The sequence below is a fragment of the Octopus bimaculoides genome, chromosome 2 (genome assembly GCF_046866305.1).
Source record: "Octopus bimaculoides isolate indiv1 chromosome 2, ASM4686630v1, whole genome shotgun sequence".
NCBI lineage: Eukaryota > Metazoa > Mollusca > Cephalopoda > Octopoda > Octopodidae > Octopus > Octopus bimaculoides.
The window spans coordinates 47,593,870-47,611,318 of NC_142929.1; the positions used below are offsets into that span (position 1 = coordinate 47,593,870).

The 17,449-nt window shown below is 39.6% G+C and overlaps 1 protein-coding gene across 1 annotated transcript in view; it reads left to right on the top strand.

Annotated features, from left to right (window-relative positions):
• Positions 1-17,039: 17,039 nt before the first annotated feature.
• The window catches only part of LOC106877275 (membrane-bound acylglycerophosphatidylinositol O-acyltransferase mboat7), a 109,345-nt gene continuing 108,935 nt past the window's right edge, over positions 17,040-17,449 (top strand). Inside the window, exon 1 of the mRNA XM_014926141.3 lies at positions 17,040-17,424. Within this exon, the coding sequence (XP_014781627.1) occupies positions 17,207-17,424 (218 nt within the window). The 5' untranslated portion in view covers positions 17,040-17,206. The remainder of the gene's footprint in view (positions 17,425-17,449) is intronic.

Consider the following 17,449-nt stretch of genomic DNA (forward strand, 5'->3'; position numbering starts at 1 on the left):
AAGATATAAGAAATTCACTATCAAGCATAAAATATGTGTATTCCAATCATCAGCTGCCGAACAGATATTACCACAAGATGTAGTAAAAAAGTACCCAAGCTTTGGCCAAAAAACAAGTAATATTAAAAAATTAACCAATTTGATTTAGTCTCCGTCAAAGTATTTGCCTTGGGAGTCTACACACTTCTGCCAGAATTCCTGCCACTGCTGGAAACATTTCTGGAAATCACTTTTTGGGATGCTGTACAGCTATGCTGTCAAATTTTGCTTAATGCCCTCTGTTGACTCAAATCTTCTCCCTTTGAGTGTTTTTTTTTTTTTTTGAGCTTTGGGAATAGCCAAAAGTCACACAAGAGTAGGGAGCCTGACGAACAAGTGGTGTATTTTGCTTGACGAGGAATGCTTGGATGATGTGGGTGGAATGAGCGGGTGCGTTGTCTTGGTGAAGTTGTCAGTTCTTTGCTGCCCACAGGTCAAGGTTGTTTTTGTTGCACAGCTTCATGAAGACAACAAAGAATCTTCAGGTAGTATTCTTTGTTAATTGTCTGACTTGGTTGGTTGGTTGGTTGGTTGGCTGGCTGGTTGGTTGGTTGGTTGGTTGGTTGGTTGGCTTGCATGCATGTATGTATGTGCAGATTTGTGTTTTATGTATGTATTCACATGCATACAGTTGCATGTGTAGACATGTTCATATATATTTAACTGATAAACTTCTAGAAAGTTTTACAGATTTTTATAGTTCCAGGGATGGATTGGATCGGTAGTCTTCAAATTAGCTTTCCCCTTTCTGGTTTTGAGAAGCCTAATTTCTCAAGATTGGTATTTAGGCAGTGTGTTACATATCTCAGGGCACCAATAATTACAAGTATGCATGCATGTATGTATGTATTTATGTATGCATGTGTGTGTGTATATATATATATATATATATATATATGCACATAAACGCAAAACAAGGTGGAAAAGCATCACAAAACTGTTACTCTAAGTTTCACATTTTCATTCATTGGACAGTCGTGAAACTCTGAGTAACAGTTTTGTGATGTTTTGCAGCTTTAATAAAAAGAGTACACGTACACACACACACACACACAAAACTTAGTGATTCAGCAAAAGAGACTGACAGAGTAAATACCAGACTTAAAAATTGAAAAAAGTAAGTACTAGGGCCAATTTGTTCAACTAAAATTCTTCAACGCAGTGCCCCAGCATGGCTACAGTCTAATGACTGAAACAAGTAAAACATTAAAGATAAAATGTTGATATGAAGAACTTTTTCTTCTAAATTCTAGAGGCAGTAGATTCAGTGGGTGAGTAATCTGAAAATTTTCATTTGCTATATAAGGGTGGGTGGATAACTCCTTTATTTCCTTCAAAGATATTAGTGAACTATTTTTCTATTTCCTATGATAATATTCTAAATATCCTCAATATGAATTTGGCAAACAAATCATGTTTTCTATTTATGTAAGTACAGTACTATATTCTCTAAAGCAGCAACCATAATCGTTTCAGACAAGCCAATTGGAAACTTACTATAATATTTTATGTTCAATCAATATTGCCCTCTAGAGGAAATGAAAAAGTTAATTGCTCAATGAATTCTTCAGTGACCTATAATGGAATCCAAATCTATTTGGAACAGTCTTGAAATTTATTTAGTACTTGACATAATTATTGAAATTAATTATTAAAAAAATATATATCTTTAAAACCCACTTTATTTTATAATTAGTTTATACTAATATGAGGTTAGGGTAGTATCGAGCTAGGATATATATTGAATTACTCTCTCTCTTGATCATATAGGGTCTTGAATGTTTTTTTAATGTATGATCAACAATACCTCTGTGTAATAAGGGATCAGTCATTTTGAAAACATACAAATCATTATTCCTTTCAAGTAAGCATTGCCATTCACCTCTTTTTTTTTTTTTTTTTTTGAAAGAATTATCATTTCACAAAATATTATTCTAACTCTACACACAGCATTAACCTAATTAGAATTGCCACAATAACATGAAAAATATAGTTTATTTTTGATCAGTTTTGATCCTTTACTGAATCCAAACATGCTCCCCAAATGGATTATTTAACCATTGTCTTTGATGGAGCAGACCATTCCCCACTGATTGGGCACTTTTTATCTAATCAGAAAATAGAGAAAAGAAGTAAAATTGCAAAGTTTTCAGAAGTTAAAAATTGGTGTATTTTCAGAATACACGAAAATCTCCTAATGAAGTTGCCTGGTTATATAGGTTTCATTCGTTTCTTGTTTTTTGGATTGGAAGATTGCTGTTAGATTGTACCATTACAGCATGCACTGAAGGCCTTTCTTCTAACCTTCTCTAACAATTCTAGTGTTTCTCTAACTCTTCTACACATTAACAATCTACTTGCATCCACATGTAACAAAGCACTCTCTTAGTTGTAAAGTAAAGACCCCTTTCAGTCATGAATGACCGTGGGATTGCACCTAGAAAGTTATCCTTCGAGGCACAAGTCCAGGCAAGGTTGTTTATGGAAGACCAGCAGTAGTCCATGTATACCAGCCTCCACTCTCCATGCCACTGATGTTATCCAAGGTAAAGGCAAAGGTCAATACAGCTTGGCACCTGTGATGTTGCAACTCATTTCTACAGCTGAGTGAACTGGAGCACTGTGAAATAAAGTGACTTGCTCAAGAATACAACACACAGCTCGGTCTGGGAATTGAAATCACTATCTCATGATTGTGAGCCTGACACTCTAACCACTGAACCATGTACCTTCACTTATGAGCCAAACACTTCATTTCATGTTACTCTAGTCCACTCAGCTGTAAATAGGTTCCAGCAATGGTGAGTAAATTAACCCTGCAACAGACTAGTATCCCATTCAGAAGAGAGTATTGTAATATCAATCCTTTATATGCTATAAAAACTGGGTTAAGCTCCAACATCCAACCTTATCAGTCCTAAGGCTCACGACAGACCCAACCAGAGTCATGTCTTTTTTTTCCAGGCATCATATATATATATATATATAAGAATGCATTATCTAATTTGAGAGATTTAGCTGATATTTCTAGTAGGTCAAATAACTTCATGGAGGGTCATTGGATACAGGTGTGCTAGTAATGTTTAGTTGGAACATAGCACAAATAATACATGTTTAGAGAGAGAGAGAGAGAGAGAGAGAGGGAGAGGGAGAGAGTGAGAGAGAGAGAGAGAGAGAGAGAGAGAGAGAGAGAGAGAGAGAGAGTGGATGATCCTATCAAGGCTTAAGAACATTCAGTCTCTGAACTTACTAGTCACCTTTAATCAAGTTAAAAAATGCTAGTTTGCAATGATTGGTCTTGGAAACGTCATTTTTTCAATATTACTAAAGCTGAATCAGGAAAATTTGGCTTTCTGCTTAGAATCAAAATGCACTTTTGTCCTGAACAGCTTCTAACTTAATATATGTGTTTTTCAATATGATGATACACTTCCTTCAATTATTGGCTTCTACTGTTTTCAGAAGAAAACAAACAACTGATCAATACACCTTTTCTTTTACTGCAAACCTTCAATTCCAAGTCAATCACCATTTAGCTGAATCACCTTTCTATATCCTCTGTTGTTGCTTTCTTATTTAGAATGTGCTGGCTACACTCCAATTTCTATGGAATATACTCATTGTCTTTTCTTCTCACTGTTTTGTTTTTGTTTTTGTTTTTGTTTTTACTAAATGTCACATGAAACACTTCACTCCTGTCTTTCATTGCTAGAAGGACGGCTGTGTACAATTTTTTCAGTGGCTTAGTTGATAAGAAAGAGCTGTGCCTAAGGCCTTTAGATGTTCCAGGACTGATGAGATTCATGTAGTTTATGGTCAGCTCAAACAAGTGTAATTTAACATCTGCAGGAAATATGACATTGTGGAGGATATTTCAGAGGGTTGATGTTTTGATGAAGAAAAATTGGATGAAGTGGTTAGTACAAGACCTGGGTCTGGCAATGTTTATTCAGATGCATTTTGTGATGTCGGGTGCGAAAATACCTTAAGCTAAGCTTGAAAGCAATGAAGTCATAAAAGAATCATCCATAACTTGCATTAAGCAACATTTATTAAAATAAATGTGTTGTATATTGTCCGCACTGGATGGTACTCAGGATGACGTTGTATGGAAAGATGAAATAAATGAAAGTGAATCTTCTGGTGTTGACTATGAATCTGACGATGACGGAGATTTACACTACAATGATGCTGACATGTTTACGAAGAAACAAATGGAACGGTTATTTGATACTGAAAGTGATGTTGAATTTGAAGGATTTGAATAAATGTTTTTGCTTTTGCTTTTGTAATTGATAGTGATAAATATGTAAAGGCAATTTACTTGATATTTATTTTTCACTGACATTATTACTGTTATTTCTTTATTTTCTGCTAACAAAGTGCATAAAAAGTTACATGTTTGCATTATGTTTTATATGCAATAATAATAAAGGATGTTACCGTATATATGTTTACAAACCAAGGACGTTATATAGACCTCTTTGACTCAAGTTAGAGAAAGGGTGCGTATTATACACATGGTTTAGGTTTTTCAGAGGTACAGCCCCCTAAAAATCCCCTGCATATTATACTCAAGGGCAGACTATACTCGAGGATTTACGGTATAATACCTTGCTGTTGTTTACTCCAGAATGATTGAGCAGCAGAACTATGATTAAAGGCATCCCCAATTGTGATAAATTCTCTTTTTGAATTACATTAGCTCAGATATTCTTTCTTGTTTAAAACAATAGGATGTAATTTGAGTGGGGTTTGGCTGGTATTTCTATATTTCTATGAGTTCATGCCAACTATCGTGCAAGCACACTGAAGCTCTTTCTCTCTAATCAGTGAAACAAAGGCATTATTTACAGATTTTCTGGAGCCTATTAGACAGGTGATAGACATAATTAGATAAAGTCTGCACAGATCCTCTACAAGAACCTGCTCTTTTCCCCCTTTTCATAGCTTAACCCTTTTCTCCTAACATCAGGCTGAACAGCACCATCCCACATCCCACAAGATCCATAGTCTAGCAAGCTGCATGGTAGCCTCAATAGTGCTGGTGGCAGAGAAAAAAAAAAGCACCTGGTACACATAGTAAAGTGGTAGGTGTTTGGAAGAACATTCAGCTATAGAAACCATTTCAAAGTAGGACTATATACACAAGACTAGACATCTGCACCCAAGATTATATACCTCTACTGAAGACAATATACCTTATTTTCCAGCATACAAGTAGAATTTTTCAGACCACAATTTACAGCTAAACACCAAGGCAGTTTTGGAAGATGAAAAATTTCATGTGAAATGCAACAGGATTTGGAAAGAGAGAGAAGATGTTTGAATGTTTACTATACATGTTCACTCTATATGTAACATCAGCTTGTATACAATATGGGTAGGTTAGATGAGTGGAACATCCAATTTGTATGACCATAACCGTAGCGTAATGATATCTCTATGATGCACCAGTACATAATTGCCATAAGATAAAGCTTGTTGCACAGTGAAAATAATAAAATTATATTTCAAAACTGTGAGAAAATACCAACTGAAATTCTAAAAATAAATTTTTGACAATTACAATTGATTTGTTGAATAAAGAAGTAATTTGTTAATGTTCAATAGTGTATAGTATTTATATTTATAGGCTGCAATACATAAACACCATTTTTTTCATCCATGTATTGACTTCATGCTTGAAGTGAGCCAAAATATATTTATTTTCTCTATTGTGGCCTATGTGTGGAAGGTACTGGGGAACCAATAAGTTAGTATCAAATATTTGTGTTTAACCCTTTAGCATTTAAACTGGTCATATCCAGCTAAAATAGTCATCTTGTTTTATGTTCAAACTGGCCAGATCTGGCCTCTCACACCTACCCAACATTTGTCATTCTAAGCATAAACAGTCATGTCAATGAAATATGAACGCTACAGGATTGAAAGCAGGATATGAAAGCATTATTAATTCAAAATCAATGTGAATAAATAAGCATTACATTTGATAGAATAATCTGAATGCTAAAGGGTTAAGGATAAGCAGCAGTTCAGTACATTCACACACACACATTTGCATGCACACACATACACACACTATTTTAATGAGAAGACTCAGACTTGGGGATGAAATTTGCCCACTTGCAGTATTCTTTCTTAAAAAGTCATTACCAGTTCTTTGATATGATTTTTGGTTAACAACTTGCGGATGCATAACAGATGCTAGCAAGCTTATGGGGGTCATCAGGAGAATGTGTGCCATTTTGGGGCCTTTCCCTCGAAGGTATTATTGCACACCAGCTCCCTCACTGAGAAGAGGCCCTGCTTGCTTCATCAACTGGTTACTAGGTTTCACTCAATATTCTTCTAGCCATTGTTCATCATCTCTTTTTAACCAAATCCAGTAGCTTACCATCTCCACTGTAGTCTAGATATCACTTATGATGGCATTTGCTTTATGATGAGTTGTGCCTACTGACAATAACAATACTCTCACATCATGTCCAATGAATCCTTCACATCCAGCTTTGTTTAGAAGATGCTCTGTTTTCCAGCCTGCATCTTCCCATTCCTTGAGGAGATTTTTATAACAGTCAATTTTTTTAGTCTAAAGCAGCAAAAAATTTCTAAATGTATTGTAGAAATGGTGAAAAAAATTCTTCATGCATTTTGAAATGATCTATCACCAGTTAATGGTGATTCTAATTGAAATTTTATCAATTTCAAGAACTAGACACAAAAAAAAGCTTTCAAATTTTTTTTTTTGAGGAAGCAAAAGTATGACTACCCTATGAAATAACAATATTTTTCAATTTAGGGAGAAGGCCATAAATTCTATGGAAAAGTTAAGCCAATTTAATTGAAACTTTGGTGCTTAATTGTTATTTATTTCATCAACCTCAGAGGGTAGAAATAAACAATTTCATAAATAAAAATTAAATAAGAATTTTAACTTAGAATATTGGTTTCAAATTTTGGCACAAAGCCAGCTATTTTGGGGAGAGGATAAGTTGATTATATCAACCCCAGTGCTTGACTGGTACTTATTTTATCAACCCTGAAAGGATGTAAGGCAAAGTTGATCTCAGCAGAGTTTGAACTCAAAACATAAAGACAGACAAAATACTTAGCAGCATTTTGTCTGGCATGCTAACAATTCTGCCAGCTCACTGCTTTTTTTAAACTTAGAATATTGAGCTCTCCACCCACAGGTCACATTGATTCTGCACCCCAACCAATGAACCAAACTACCTCTCACCATGCTCTATACCAACTTATACCCCCCCCCCCCTCACTCCACTTCTGCAGCCTACCTCACCATATCCTCTTTCCCTCCCTCTTGTTCTCCCCCTTTCAGTTGTATCATTACTGTCCTGTCACTCTCTTTAATCACTCCCTATTGCACATCCCTCTCTCTTCTCAAACATATGACCCATCAGTCATCACACTTCAACCCTACACAACTTTTATCTTTTTTTACAGTTGCAGGCTGTCTTCTCATCTTCTCACCTTTACTAATCTTGCAAAACCCAACCCACCCATATCTCCTCACCTTGGACCTTGAGACGCAACCTGAACATCTCATCTCTAATATCTATCTCTTTGCAGTTCCAACTGATCATTCTTCTTCCCCCACTACTAAATGTGAGAAATCATACAGCTCTTCTACAAGACCATGTACTGCCTACCACTTTTCTCTTCTCTCATACTTTAACTTCTCATCCCCTTGCATAAAGCTGATGCACCTCCCTTAAGGTCTGTAGTCTTGCAAGCTGCATAATGACCCCAATAGTGCTGGAGATGCAAAAAAAAAAAAAACCCACTTAGTACACTCTGTAAAGTGATTGGTATTAGGAAGGGCATCCAGCAATAGAAACCCTGCTAAAGCAGACACTGGAGCTTGATGTAGACTTAGATCCATCAGATCCTGTCAACCCACCCAACCAATATCAGCATGGACATTAAATTATGATGATGATGATGGAGGGGGAGAGGGAGGAGGAAGAGGGGAGGAGGAGGAGGAGGAGGAGAAGAAGAAGAAGAAGAAGAATAAGAAGAAGGCAGTGGTGGTTATTATTATTATTTAAGACGTCACACAGAATCCAATGTTGTGATGTTGTTGATTTAAGATATTGTATTTACAGGGGGTTTGTACTGTCTGTCAACTCACAACAAGGATCTCAGGCAGACAATACTTTATACAATATGCATTGAGTTTCAAGTAATGCTGAGTTTTGCAATACACCTAGATCGTAGGGTATTTCTAAAGTTTCTAGATGTTTTTTCAGGTTGGGTGGTATTGAACCCAATGCTCCAATGACAACAAGGACAACCTTATGTTTGATTCTTGTAGCTACCACATCTTGATGATTTCGATTCTCAGGTCTCCATATTTATCAATCTTTTTCCTTTCTTTCAGGATAATATGTTGATTTCCTGGCACCACCATGTTGATTATTAGGCACTTTTGTTTGTCCCTCCTAAAGGTTACTATATCTGGCTTTCGGTGCTCTAACACCTTGTCTGTCTGGAAGTCAAAGTCCCAGAGGATTTTTGTCTTCCCCTTTTCATCCATTACCCCTTTCTTATTTTTCTGGCCAGGCTCCCGTGGCTTTTATGAGTTTTTCCACGTGTAACCTTTTGAAGCGCCTCCCCCCTATTGGGAGTTTTATTTGTTATATCTTTCTCTGTTTTTCCTCTGTTTACGCGAACATTTTCTTCTTTTTGGACAAAACCCTTTGTAACCTTCGTCCTGTCTTTGTCCTTACATGTCTTTAATTTATATTAGCCCTTGTGGCCAATAAAACCAGAATTAATTATTATTATTATTATTATTGAAATGCAATATAACAATACCCTACAATACATTTCACACAACACCCTCCTACTTCTGCCAATAATACTGGCTGAAGCAATATTTTCTCAAAGGTAAATGACATTTTAGGCTAATTTCAGGGCACTGGTTCCGAATCTGACATCAGTTTTGGGCTAACACATCAACTTCAGTCACTAAGCACTTTAGGTCAGAAACAAAAAAATTTTGGCATGATAGGTAAAGTACAGTTGACTGTTAATTCTTTGATTCAAACCATTCTATTGATTTAAAATTGAAGTAGTATCTACAAGATGGACGTAATTTTCTTACCAGCTTAATTGACATGACTACCAAGTTACTATATTAGTGAAAGAACCAGAGAACTAAATTGCAAGATAATAGGCTAATAATAAGGACAAATACTTAAGCCACTATAAAGCAGTGCAAGAAAATGTTTATGAAGCCATGAAAACAATCAAATAATTGAAACCACATCATCATCATCATCATCGTTTAACGTCCGCCTTCCATGCTAGCATGGGTTGGACGATTTGACCGAGGACTGGTGAAACCGGATGGCAACACCAGGCTCCAATCTAATTTGGCAGAGTTTCTACAGCTGGATGCCCTTCCTAATGCCAACCACTCAGAGAGTGTAGTGGGTGCTTTTACGTGTCACCCGCACGAAAACAGCCACGCTCGAAATGGTGTCTTTTATGTGCCACCCGCACAAGAGCCAGTCCAGGGGCACCGGCAACGATCTCGCTCGAAAGATTTCATGTGTCGCCCGCACATGAGCCAGTCCGAGGGCACTGGCAAACGATCCCGCTCGAAAGATATCATGTGTCGCCCGCACATGAGCCAGTCCGGGGGCACTGGCAAACGATCCTGCTCGAAAGATATCATGTGTCGCCCGCACATGAGCCAGTCCAGGAGAACTGGCAAACGATCCCGCTCGAAAGATATCATGTGTCGCCCGCACATGAGCCAGTCCAGGAGCACTGGCAAACGATCCCGCTCGAAAGATATCATGTGTCTCCCGCACATGAGCCAGTCCAGGAGCACTGGCAAACGATCCCGCTCGAAAGATATCATGTGTCGCCCGCACATGAGCCAGTCCAGGGGCACTGGCAAACGATCCCGCTCGAAAGATATCATGTGTCGCCCGCACATGAGCCAGTCCAGGAGCACTGGCAAACGATCCCGCTCGAAAGATATCATGTGTCGCCCGCACATGAGCCAGTCCAGGGGCACTGGCAACGATCCCGCTCGAAAGATTTCATGTGTCGCCCGTACATGAGCTAGTCCGGGGGGCGACTAATAATTTGGAAGCTAGGCACAATTATCGCTGTACCACTGTAACAAACAGACTGTCAGATATAAGAGGTGCAGCAACATCAAAGGCAGGTTAACTAGCAAGTTAGTTTTTGTTTGTGGCAGATGTTCAGGTGCAATAAAGACTGTAAGCAAACAGGAAACAACTTCTATCTCATTCCAGGGTGAAAAACTAGAGGTAGTCGATAGCTTCCGCTATCTGAGCGACCAAGTTAGTAGTGGGGGTGGGTGCGCTGAAAGTGTAGCTGCTAGAATAAGAATAGCCTGGGCAAAGTTTAGAGAGCTCTTACCCCTGCTGGCAACAAAGGGACTCTCACTCAGAGTAAAAGGCAGACTGTATGACGCATGCGTACGAACAGCCATGCTACATGGCAGTGAAACATGGGCTGTAACTGCTGAGGACATACGTAAGCTCGCAAGGAATGAAGCCAGTATGCTCCGTTGGATGTGTAATGTCAATGTAAATACCCGTCAGAGTGTAAGTATCTTGAGAGAAAAGCTGAACATTAGAAGCATCAGTTGTGGTGTGCAAGAGAGACGATTGCGCTGGTATGGACATGTGGTGAGAATGGATGAGGATAGCTGCGTGAAAAAGTGCCACACCCTAACAGTTGAGGGAACCCGTGGAAGAGGTAGGCCCAGGAAGACCTGGGCTGAGGTGGTGAGGCAAGACCATCGTTCATTGGGCCTCACCGAGGCGATGACTACTGACCAAGACCTTTGGAAATGTGCTGTGCGTGAGAAGACCCGGCAAGCCAAGTGAGATCGTTGCCAGTGCCCCTGGACTGGCTCTTGTGCGGGTGGCACATAAGATGTACCATCTTGAGCGTGACCGTTGCCAGTACCGCCTGACTGGCCTTAGTAGGGCTTTCGAGCGAGATCGTTGCCAGTGCCCCTGGACTGGCTCTTGTGCGGGTGGCACATAAAAGACACCATTTCGAGCGAGGCCGTTTTCGTGCGGGTGACACGTAAAAGCACCCACTACACTCTCTGAGTGGTTGGCGTTAGGAAGGGCATCCAGCTGTAGAAACTCTGCCAAATTAGATTGGAGCCTGGTGTTGCCATCCGGTTTCACCAGTCCTCAGCCAAATCGTCCAACCCATGCTAGCAAGGAAAGCGGACGTTAAACGATGATGATGATGATGATGATTCTTCCATGGGGAAATATTACCATCCTTGATAACAGGTGAGGGTTTGCAACAGTAAAGACATCTGACTGTAGAAAAACTACTTCAATAAAGAAAAAAAAAATTTCCAATTGACCCATGCAAGCATAGAAACTGGATGTTAATTGATGATGATGATGATGATAACATTAAACAAATCTGTCACACAACCATGAACACCCCACTCCAAATCGTAATACACATTCAAACCACTATGCGCAATCACCACATTACTTACAAACCTAACATTACAAATATACAATGAATGCAGCAACAAAAATTCCAGTATGCCAAAGGTGATGTTTCTATGTGGTTGCTGAACCTATAAGAAATATCAGTCAGAACTCCATTAAATCACATCTTGCTATCTTAGAAAAGGATATGTTGAATGTGGTTTGAGGTTTCTTGCATGTAAGGAACAGATGAGATGGTCACAGGTAAATAACTTTTATCATAAGTCCTGCTGGATCAGAATTGACCTGGAGTTAATCCTTTCTTTTCTTTTAATGTCCGTTCTTCATGCTAGCATGGGTTGGACGGTTTACAAGGAGTTGGACAGCTGAAGGGTTGCCTGGGCTACATTCGTCTGTTTTGGCATGGTTTCTATGGCTGGATGCTCTTCTTAACACCAACCAGAGTGAACTGGGTGCTTTCATGTGGTACCGGCATGTGCGCTTTTGTATGGCACCAGTGAACCCACAAGACTAGGATCTCTTGGCTGAGAGAGGGATGTAGAGGACATACCTGTATGCATGGACAGCCACAATTTTACTTAGCTTGGCGTGTCTTCTCAAGCACAGCAAATCACTGTAAGTGTCAGTCTCTTGTCATCTCTTCTGTGAAGCCTAACATCGAAAGATCCTTTCTCACCACTTCATCCTATGTCTTCCTGGGTCTGCCCTTTCTACACATTCTCTCCACAATTAAATAATGACAAAATCTTCGCATATGCATTATTCTGAATGCCATTTATATCAGCAAAGCTATCAGTTCCAATTCCTGTTGTCTGCTCATACATAGATACTTACCACCACCAAGAGAAATGACAAAATATCTGCAGGAAAACTACTTGTCATACTGCCAAGCCTATGCAGTGTTACAACAACATAGGGAGAGGCTGCACCCTCCCTAATGGAGTACCATGAGGATCTATCGTTTTATGCACTCCTTTCAGCCATAGACTCTCCACACCATCTCAAAGGACGTACAAACAGTTTTATATGTAGATAACAAACTCACAACCTTCTATCATTCTTCACACAGAACTCTCCAACCATACTTAAATTACCAAGAAATCTGGCTCCACATCAAATAGTGCCCTATGAAGTATATTATCTTTCTTCTTAACAATAACATTAGAGACCAAATAAAACTAACACTCAAAATCAAAAATATCAACATACCATAAACACAGAAGACAAAAATACTAGGAGTGATATACATCTCTTCCACAGAAGCCATAGCAAATCATCATCATCATCATCATTGTCATCACCGTCATCATCATTTAATGTCTGTTTTTCATGCTGGCATGGGTTGGATGGTTTGACAGGAACTGACCAGATGAACAGCTGCCCAGGCTCCACATCTGTTTTGGTGTGGTTTCTATGGCTGGATGCCCTTCCTAATGCCAACCACTTTACAGAGAGTACTGGGTGCCTTTACACAGCACTGGCACGGGTGCTTTTATGTGGCATCAGCACCCACAATAACAGCTGAAGAGGGATGTAGGGAACATGCCTGTATGCAAGAATAACCACAATTTTACTTAACATGTCTTCTCAAGCACAAACAAGTACCAAATTTGGCAAACGGAAACAACAATGATACACAAGGTGTTTGGGCTAGAAATAAAAGTATTTCAAATAATTAAAAAAGATCAACTAGATTATGGTTGAGTTAACTTAAAGTAGCCACCCTCAGCTTCCACCAAGACAAATCCAGAACTTAGCACATGATTTCTTTACTGTGTCCTTAGAAAGATCTTCCGTCACTTCTTTTGTCTTGGCCACCAGCTTGACCTTGGTGTTGCTGGCAGAGTGTCTGTTGTCTTTCTCAATTGTTCCTCACATATTCATGGGATTACAACTGGAGGAATTAGGAGGCTAGAAATTGTAGAAATTCTCCAACAACCACTTTTGACACTATCTGGAGGTATGACAAGGAGCCGAAACCTGCTGCCACATATATGACTTTCTAATAGCAACTATCTCAAGCCTGAGTTTTACCACAGTCGCCAGCAGCTTCACATAGCCATCTGAATTGAGCCTAAGGCCTTGTTCTAAAAGATGCAGGGTGACATGATGCCACCTTCACTGGAGACACACCCAAAGACTATCACAGTTTTGAAGAACTTCGTTTCCATGACATGTGGGACATCACATGGATTGTAGGCAAGCCATCTGTTTTGGGTTTTGTGCAACTGGTCCTGGCAGAAGTTCTTTACATCTGAGAAGAACCAGATTATCTCCAGCTCAACAGGAGATTGTTCAAGAGCTTCTTTTCCCTCATCAAGAGATTCTCCTTGGCCTTGGCTGTTAGAATTTGTTGCTTGCACCTTTTGAATGAATGGTAGGGAAGGTCTTCATTCAGGGCCAGCTACATGGTAACAACTCCAACACCCATCTCTCTCACCAAAGCCTGAATTCCCTGGCTTAGATCTTCCATCACCTTGTCCTGCAGCTGTTGGATGAATTCTGGCATGCAGACACAGTAAGAATGCCTGATGTATTCCTTCTTGCTGACCACAGATTTGTAGTCTCTAAGATAGCCAAGGACATGTGTAGGTTTGAAAGAAATGAAGCCAGTATGCTTCACTGGATGTGTAATGTCAGTGTGCATGTTTGACAGAGTGTAAGCATCTTGAGAGAAAAGTTAGGCATAAGAGGCATCAGATGTGGTGTGCAAGAGGGACAAATGTGCTGGTGTGGTCATGTGATGCATATGGACAAGGAGAGCTGTGTAAAGAAGTGCTGCTCTCTAACTATGGAGGGAACCTGTGATAGAGTTAGACCCAGGAAGACATGAGACGAAGTGATGAAGCATGATCTTCGAACTTTGAGCCTCACAGAGGCAATAACTAGTGACCGAGACTTTGGCGATATGCTGTGCTTGAGAAGACCCAACAAGCCAAGCGAAATTGTAGTCATGGCTGCTGCTGGTGTCATGTAACTGGCATCCGTGCTAGTGGCATGTGAAGAGCACCTTTCGAGTGCTGGGCCTCACGGAGGCAAAGTAGCTGAGTTCCTTTCAAGCGTTGGGCCTCACAGAAGTGAAGTGGTTGAGTTCCTTTTGAGTGTTGGGCTTCATGGAGGCAATGACTGAGACCTCTGGCATTATGTCGTGCTTGAGAAGAAAACCCATCAAGCCAAGCAAAATTGCAGTTGTGGTAGATACTGCTGTCATGCAAATGGCACCTGCGCCAGTGGCATGTAAAAGCACCCAACATTACACACTCAGAGTAGTTGGTATTAGGAAGGGCATCCAGCTGTAGAAAACCATGCCGAATCAAACTGGAGTCTGGTGCAGTCATCCAGCTTACCAGCCCTGGTCAAACCGTCCAACCCATGCCAGCATGGACAACAGACATTAAATGATGATGATGATTGCAGTTGTCCAAGTCACATCGTTTAGTCTTTTCAGAGTTCACCAAGCATTGATCAGCAGTCATGATGTCAGCATTTTGATACCCAGGGTAAATCATCATGATACAGGTTATTCTCTTCCAATATTCAGATGGCTTCCAGTCCTCTATATCAGCAACCTTAGTCTTTATGCTCTCTAGCACAGCTGACTGGTCACCAATACATCAAGCTATTCCTGAAAACAAGAGACGTAAATAGCCATCAAATTTAGCCCAATCACCCTGTACACAAAATCCATGGACTATACTTGCCCTACTCCAGTATCTCAACAAAAACCACATTAAACTACCAAGACAATAAAACTGTGCACAATGCATCATAACATGTTGTACACAGACACCCATAGGTGACCAACACATGAAAACAAAAACTGGTACTTGCATGGTTGGTCAAGCCGGACACCCTGGTAATATACAGTAAAACAATAACATCAAGTATCAGCAAACTCACTGGATGAGGAAGGCTGTTTTTATTGATGTGTGAGGCAATTCACTGCTACATACACACACAACTATATCATCCCTTTATCATCTAGAATTGTGTTTTTTTAACTTATCACTATTAAAAAACACAAATCTTTAATACAGAATAGTGATTTTTTTTTTTTTAGTGATGGATTTCCAGGTAAATACCAAAGTTGATACCCTCTCTGTTTGGCTCTACCACCAGGTTATGTAATGTACAGTCTGGTGTTACAATCCCTAGTCCCTTTGTCAATATATAAAAAAATAATCATTTTCACGCATACACATTTAGAACATCCCAGTGTACCACCACTACTATTACTACTAATAACAATAATAATCCTTTCTATTGAAGGCACAAGGCCTGAAATTTGGGAAGAAGGGACTAGTCGATTGCATCGACCCCAGTGTTTCACTGGTACTTTATCGACTCCGAAAGGATGAAAGGCAAAGTCGACTAATAATAATAATAATAATAATAATAATAATAATCGCCCGTCGAAGTCGATGATTAGGACATCGCATGGGAGAAGATAGATTACAGTACATCAGGGTGTGGCCGATCAGGCTGATGCATGGTCGGAAGGTGCTGCCACAGGTCGGGCATTGGTGGTCTGCTGGGAAGGAACTCAAGGAGTTGGCTCTAGACTTGCACTTCTCACGTTTTCTTTATGATCCTAGGATTCTAAATACAGTGTCTCATCCAGGACAAGCATGAGGAACACAGAAATTGCATCCTCACTGGTCAGTGACCAACAGTTAAGTGCAAAAGAACAGCTACTGATTCTGTATAAACGAATCCACCTAGAGATCCTCAGCTGTCAATACCACTAGAATCTACATGTGGAAATAGACAGGACAATAGAGGATGCAATATGCCCATACGGTCCCACACTGCTCCATAAAATTAATCAATACATGCGTACGTAGGACTGATCAGTCAAGGAAGACCTGGAACATACACAAGAATGACGGAGCTTCTGCGTGGTCGTTAGACCTGCTAGAAATAGCAGTCAAATCTTCCTTAAATTACACTGTACTAACCTGGGACTGAGGATCATACGGAATCACGTAGTCCTAGGTACACTGTTGTCAATAAACCGACGTGATTACCACGACAGGTATATCTTTGATCATCGATCTGCTTGTTCAGGAGAAAACTGGGATGTATCCCTACACCGTGGCTCAACAAAGAGCAAGTATCCATCAAATCACACCCAACAGTCATATACAAGGGTATGATACATCAGATAATATAGTTTTACATACCCATAAAAAGATGAGATGGCCATTTCTGGAATATATTTAATCATAGGTCTGCTCGAACTGAGTTGACCTAGAGTTAAATAACAACTAGTAAGGCATGTTTGTGTTTATATTCGTTTAGTCAATTATTAATAATATAATAAATGTACTTCGGATAAAATTATCGTTTTCAGATTTAAGCTAGGTAGAATTAAATATATATTTATATTATATAATTATATTTATAATAAGCTTAATCTAAACATCAACATAAACTATCACAACGTGGTTTACCTTACCGCTTACCGGAAGTTAAGCGAGATATGAGAGAGCGCCACCTAACGGAACAGTGTGTAACAAAGAGCAAAGCAGTAGGACGACACAAGTTAGTATATTGACTAGCAAGGGTATGCATGGGGGGACCGTGATTTTTTCGGAGGATAGCTTGCAAGGAATAACAGAAAAAAACAACAATTCCTAATGCTTTGAAGCGTCTGTAGTAACGGCCTGGAAATGAGTATGCCCTTAGATGATATCGTCTACGTAACGTTACTGTTACTATCCATACCATTTGGACATGTGGTGAAGGTAACGCGAAGTGCAGTGGGCAAAAGGGCCCTTACTGGTGTGGTGGGGGCTATTATGGCTCTGTTGATTTGTCGTCTGCATATAATACATTCTCTCATTACCACCACTGTCAACTGCCTCATCGTCAAATTGCTTCCTGGAAAGTGAGTTATGTTTGTTTGTTTGTTC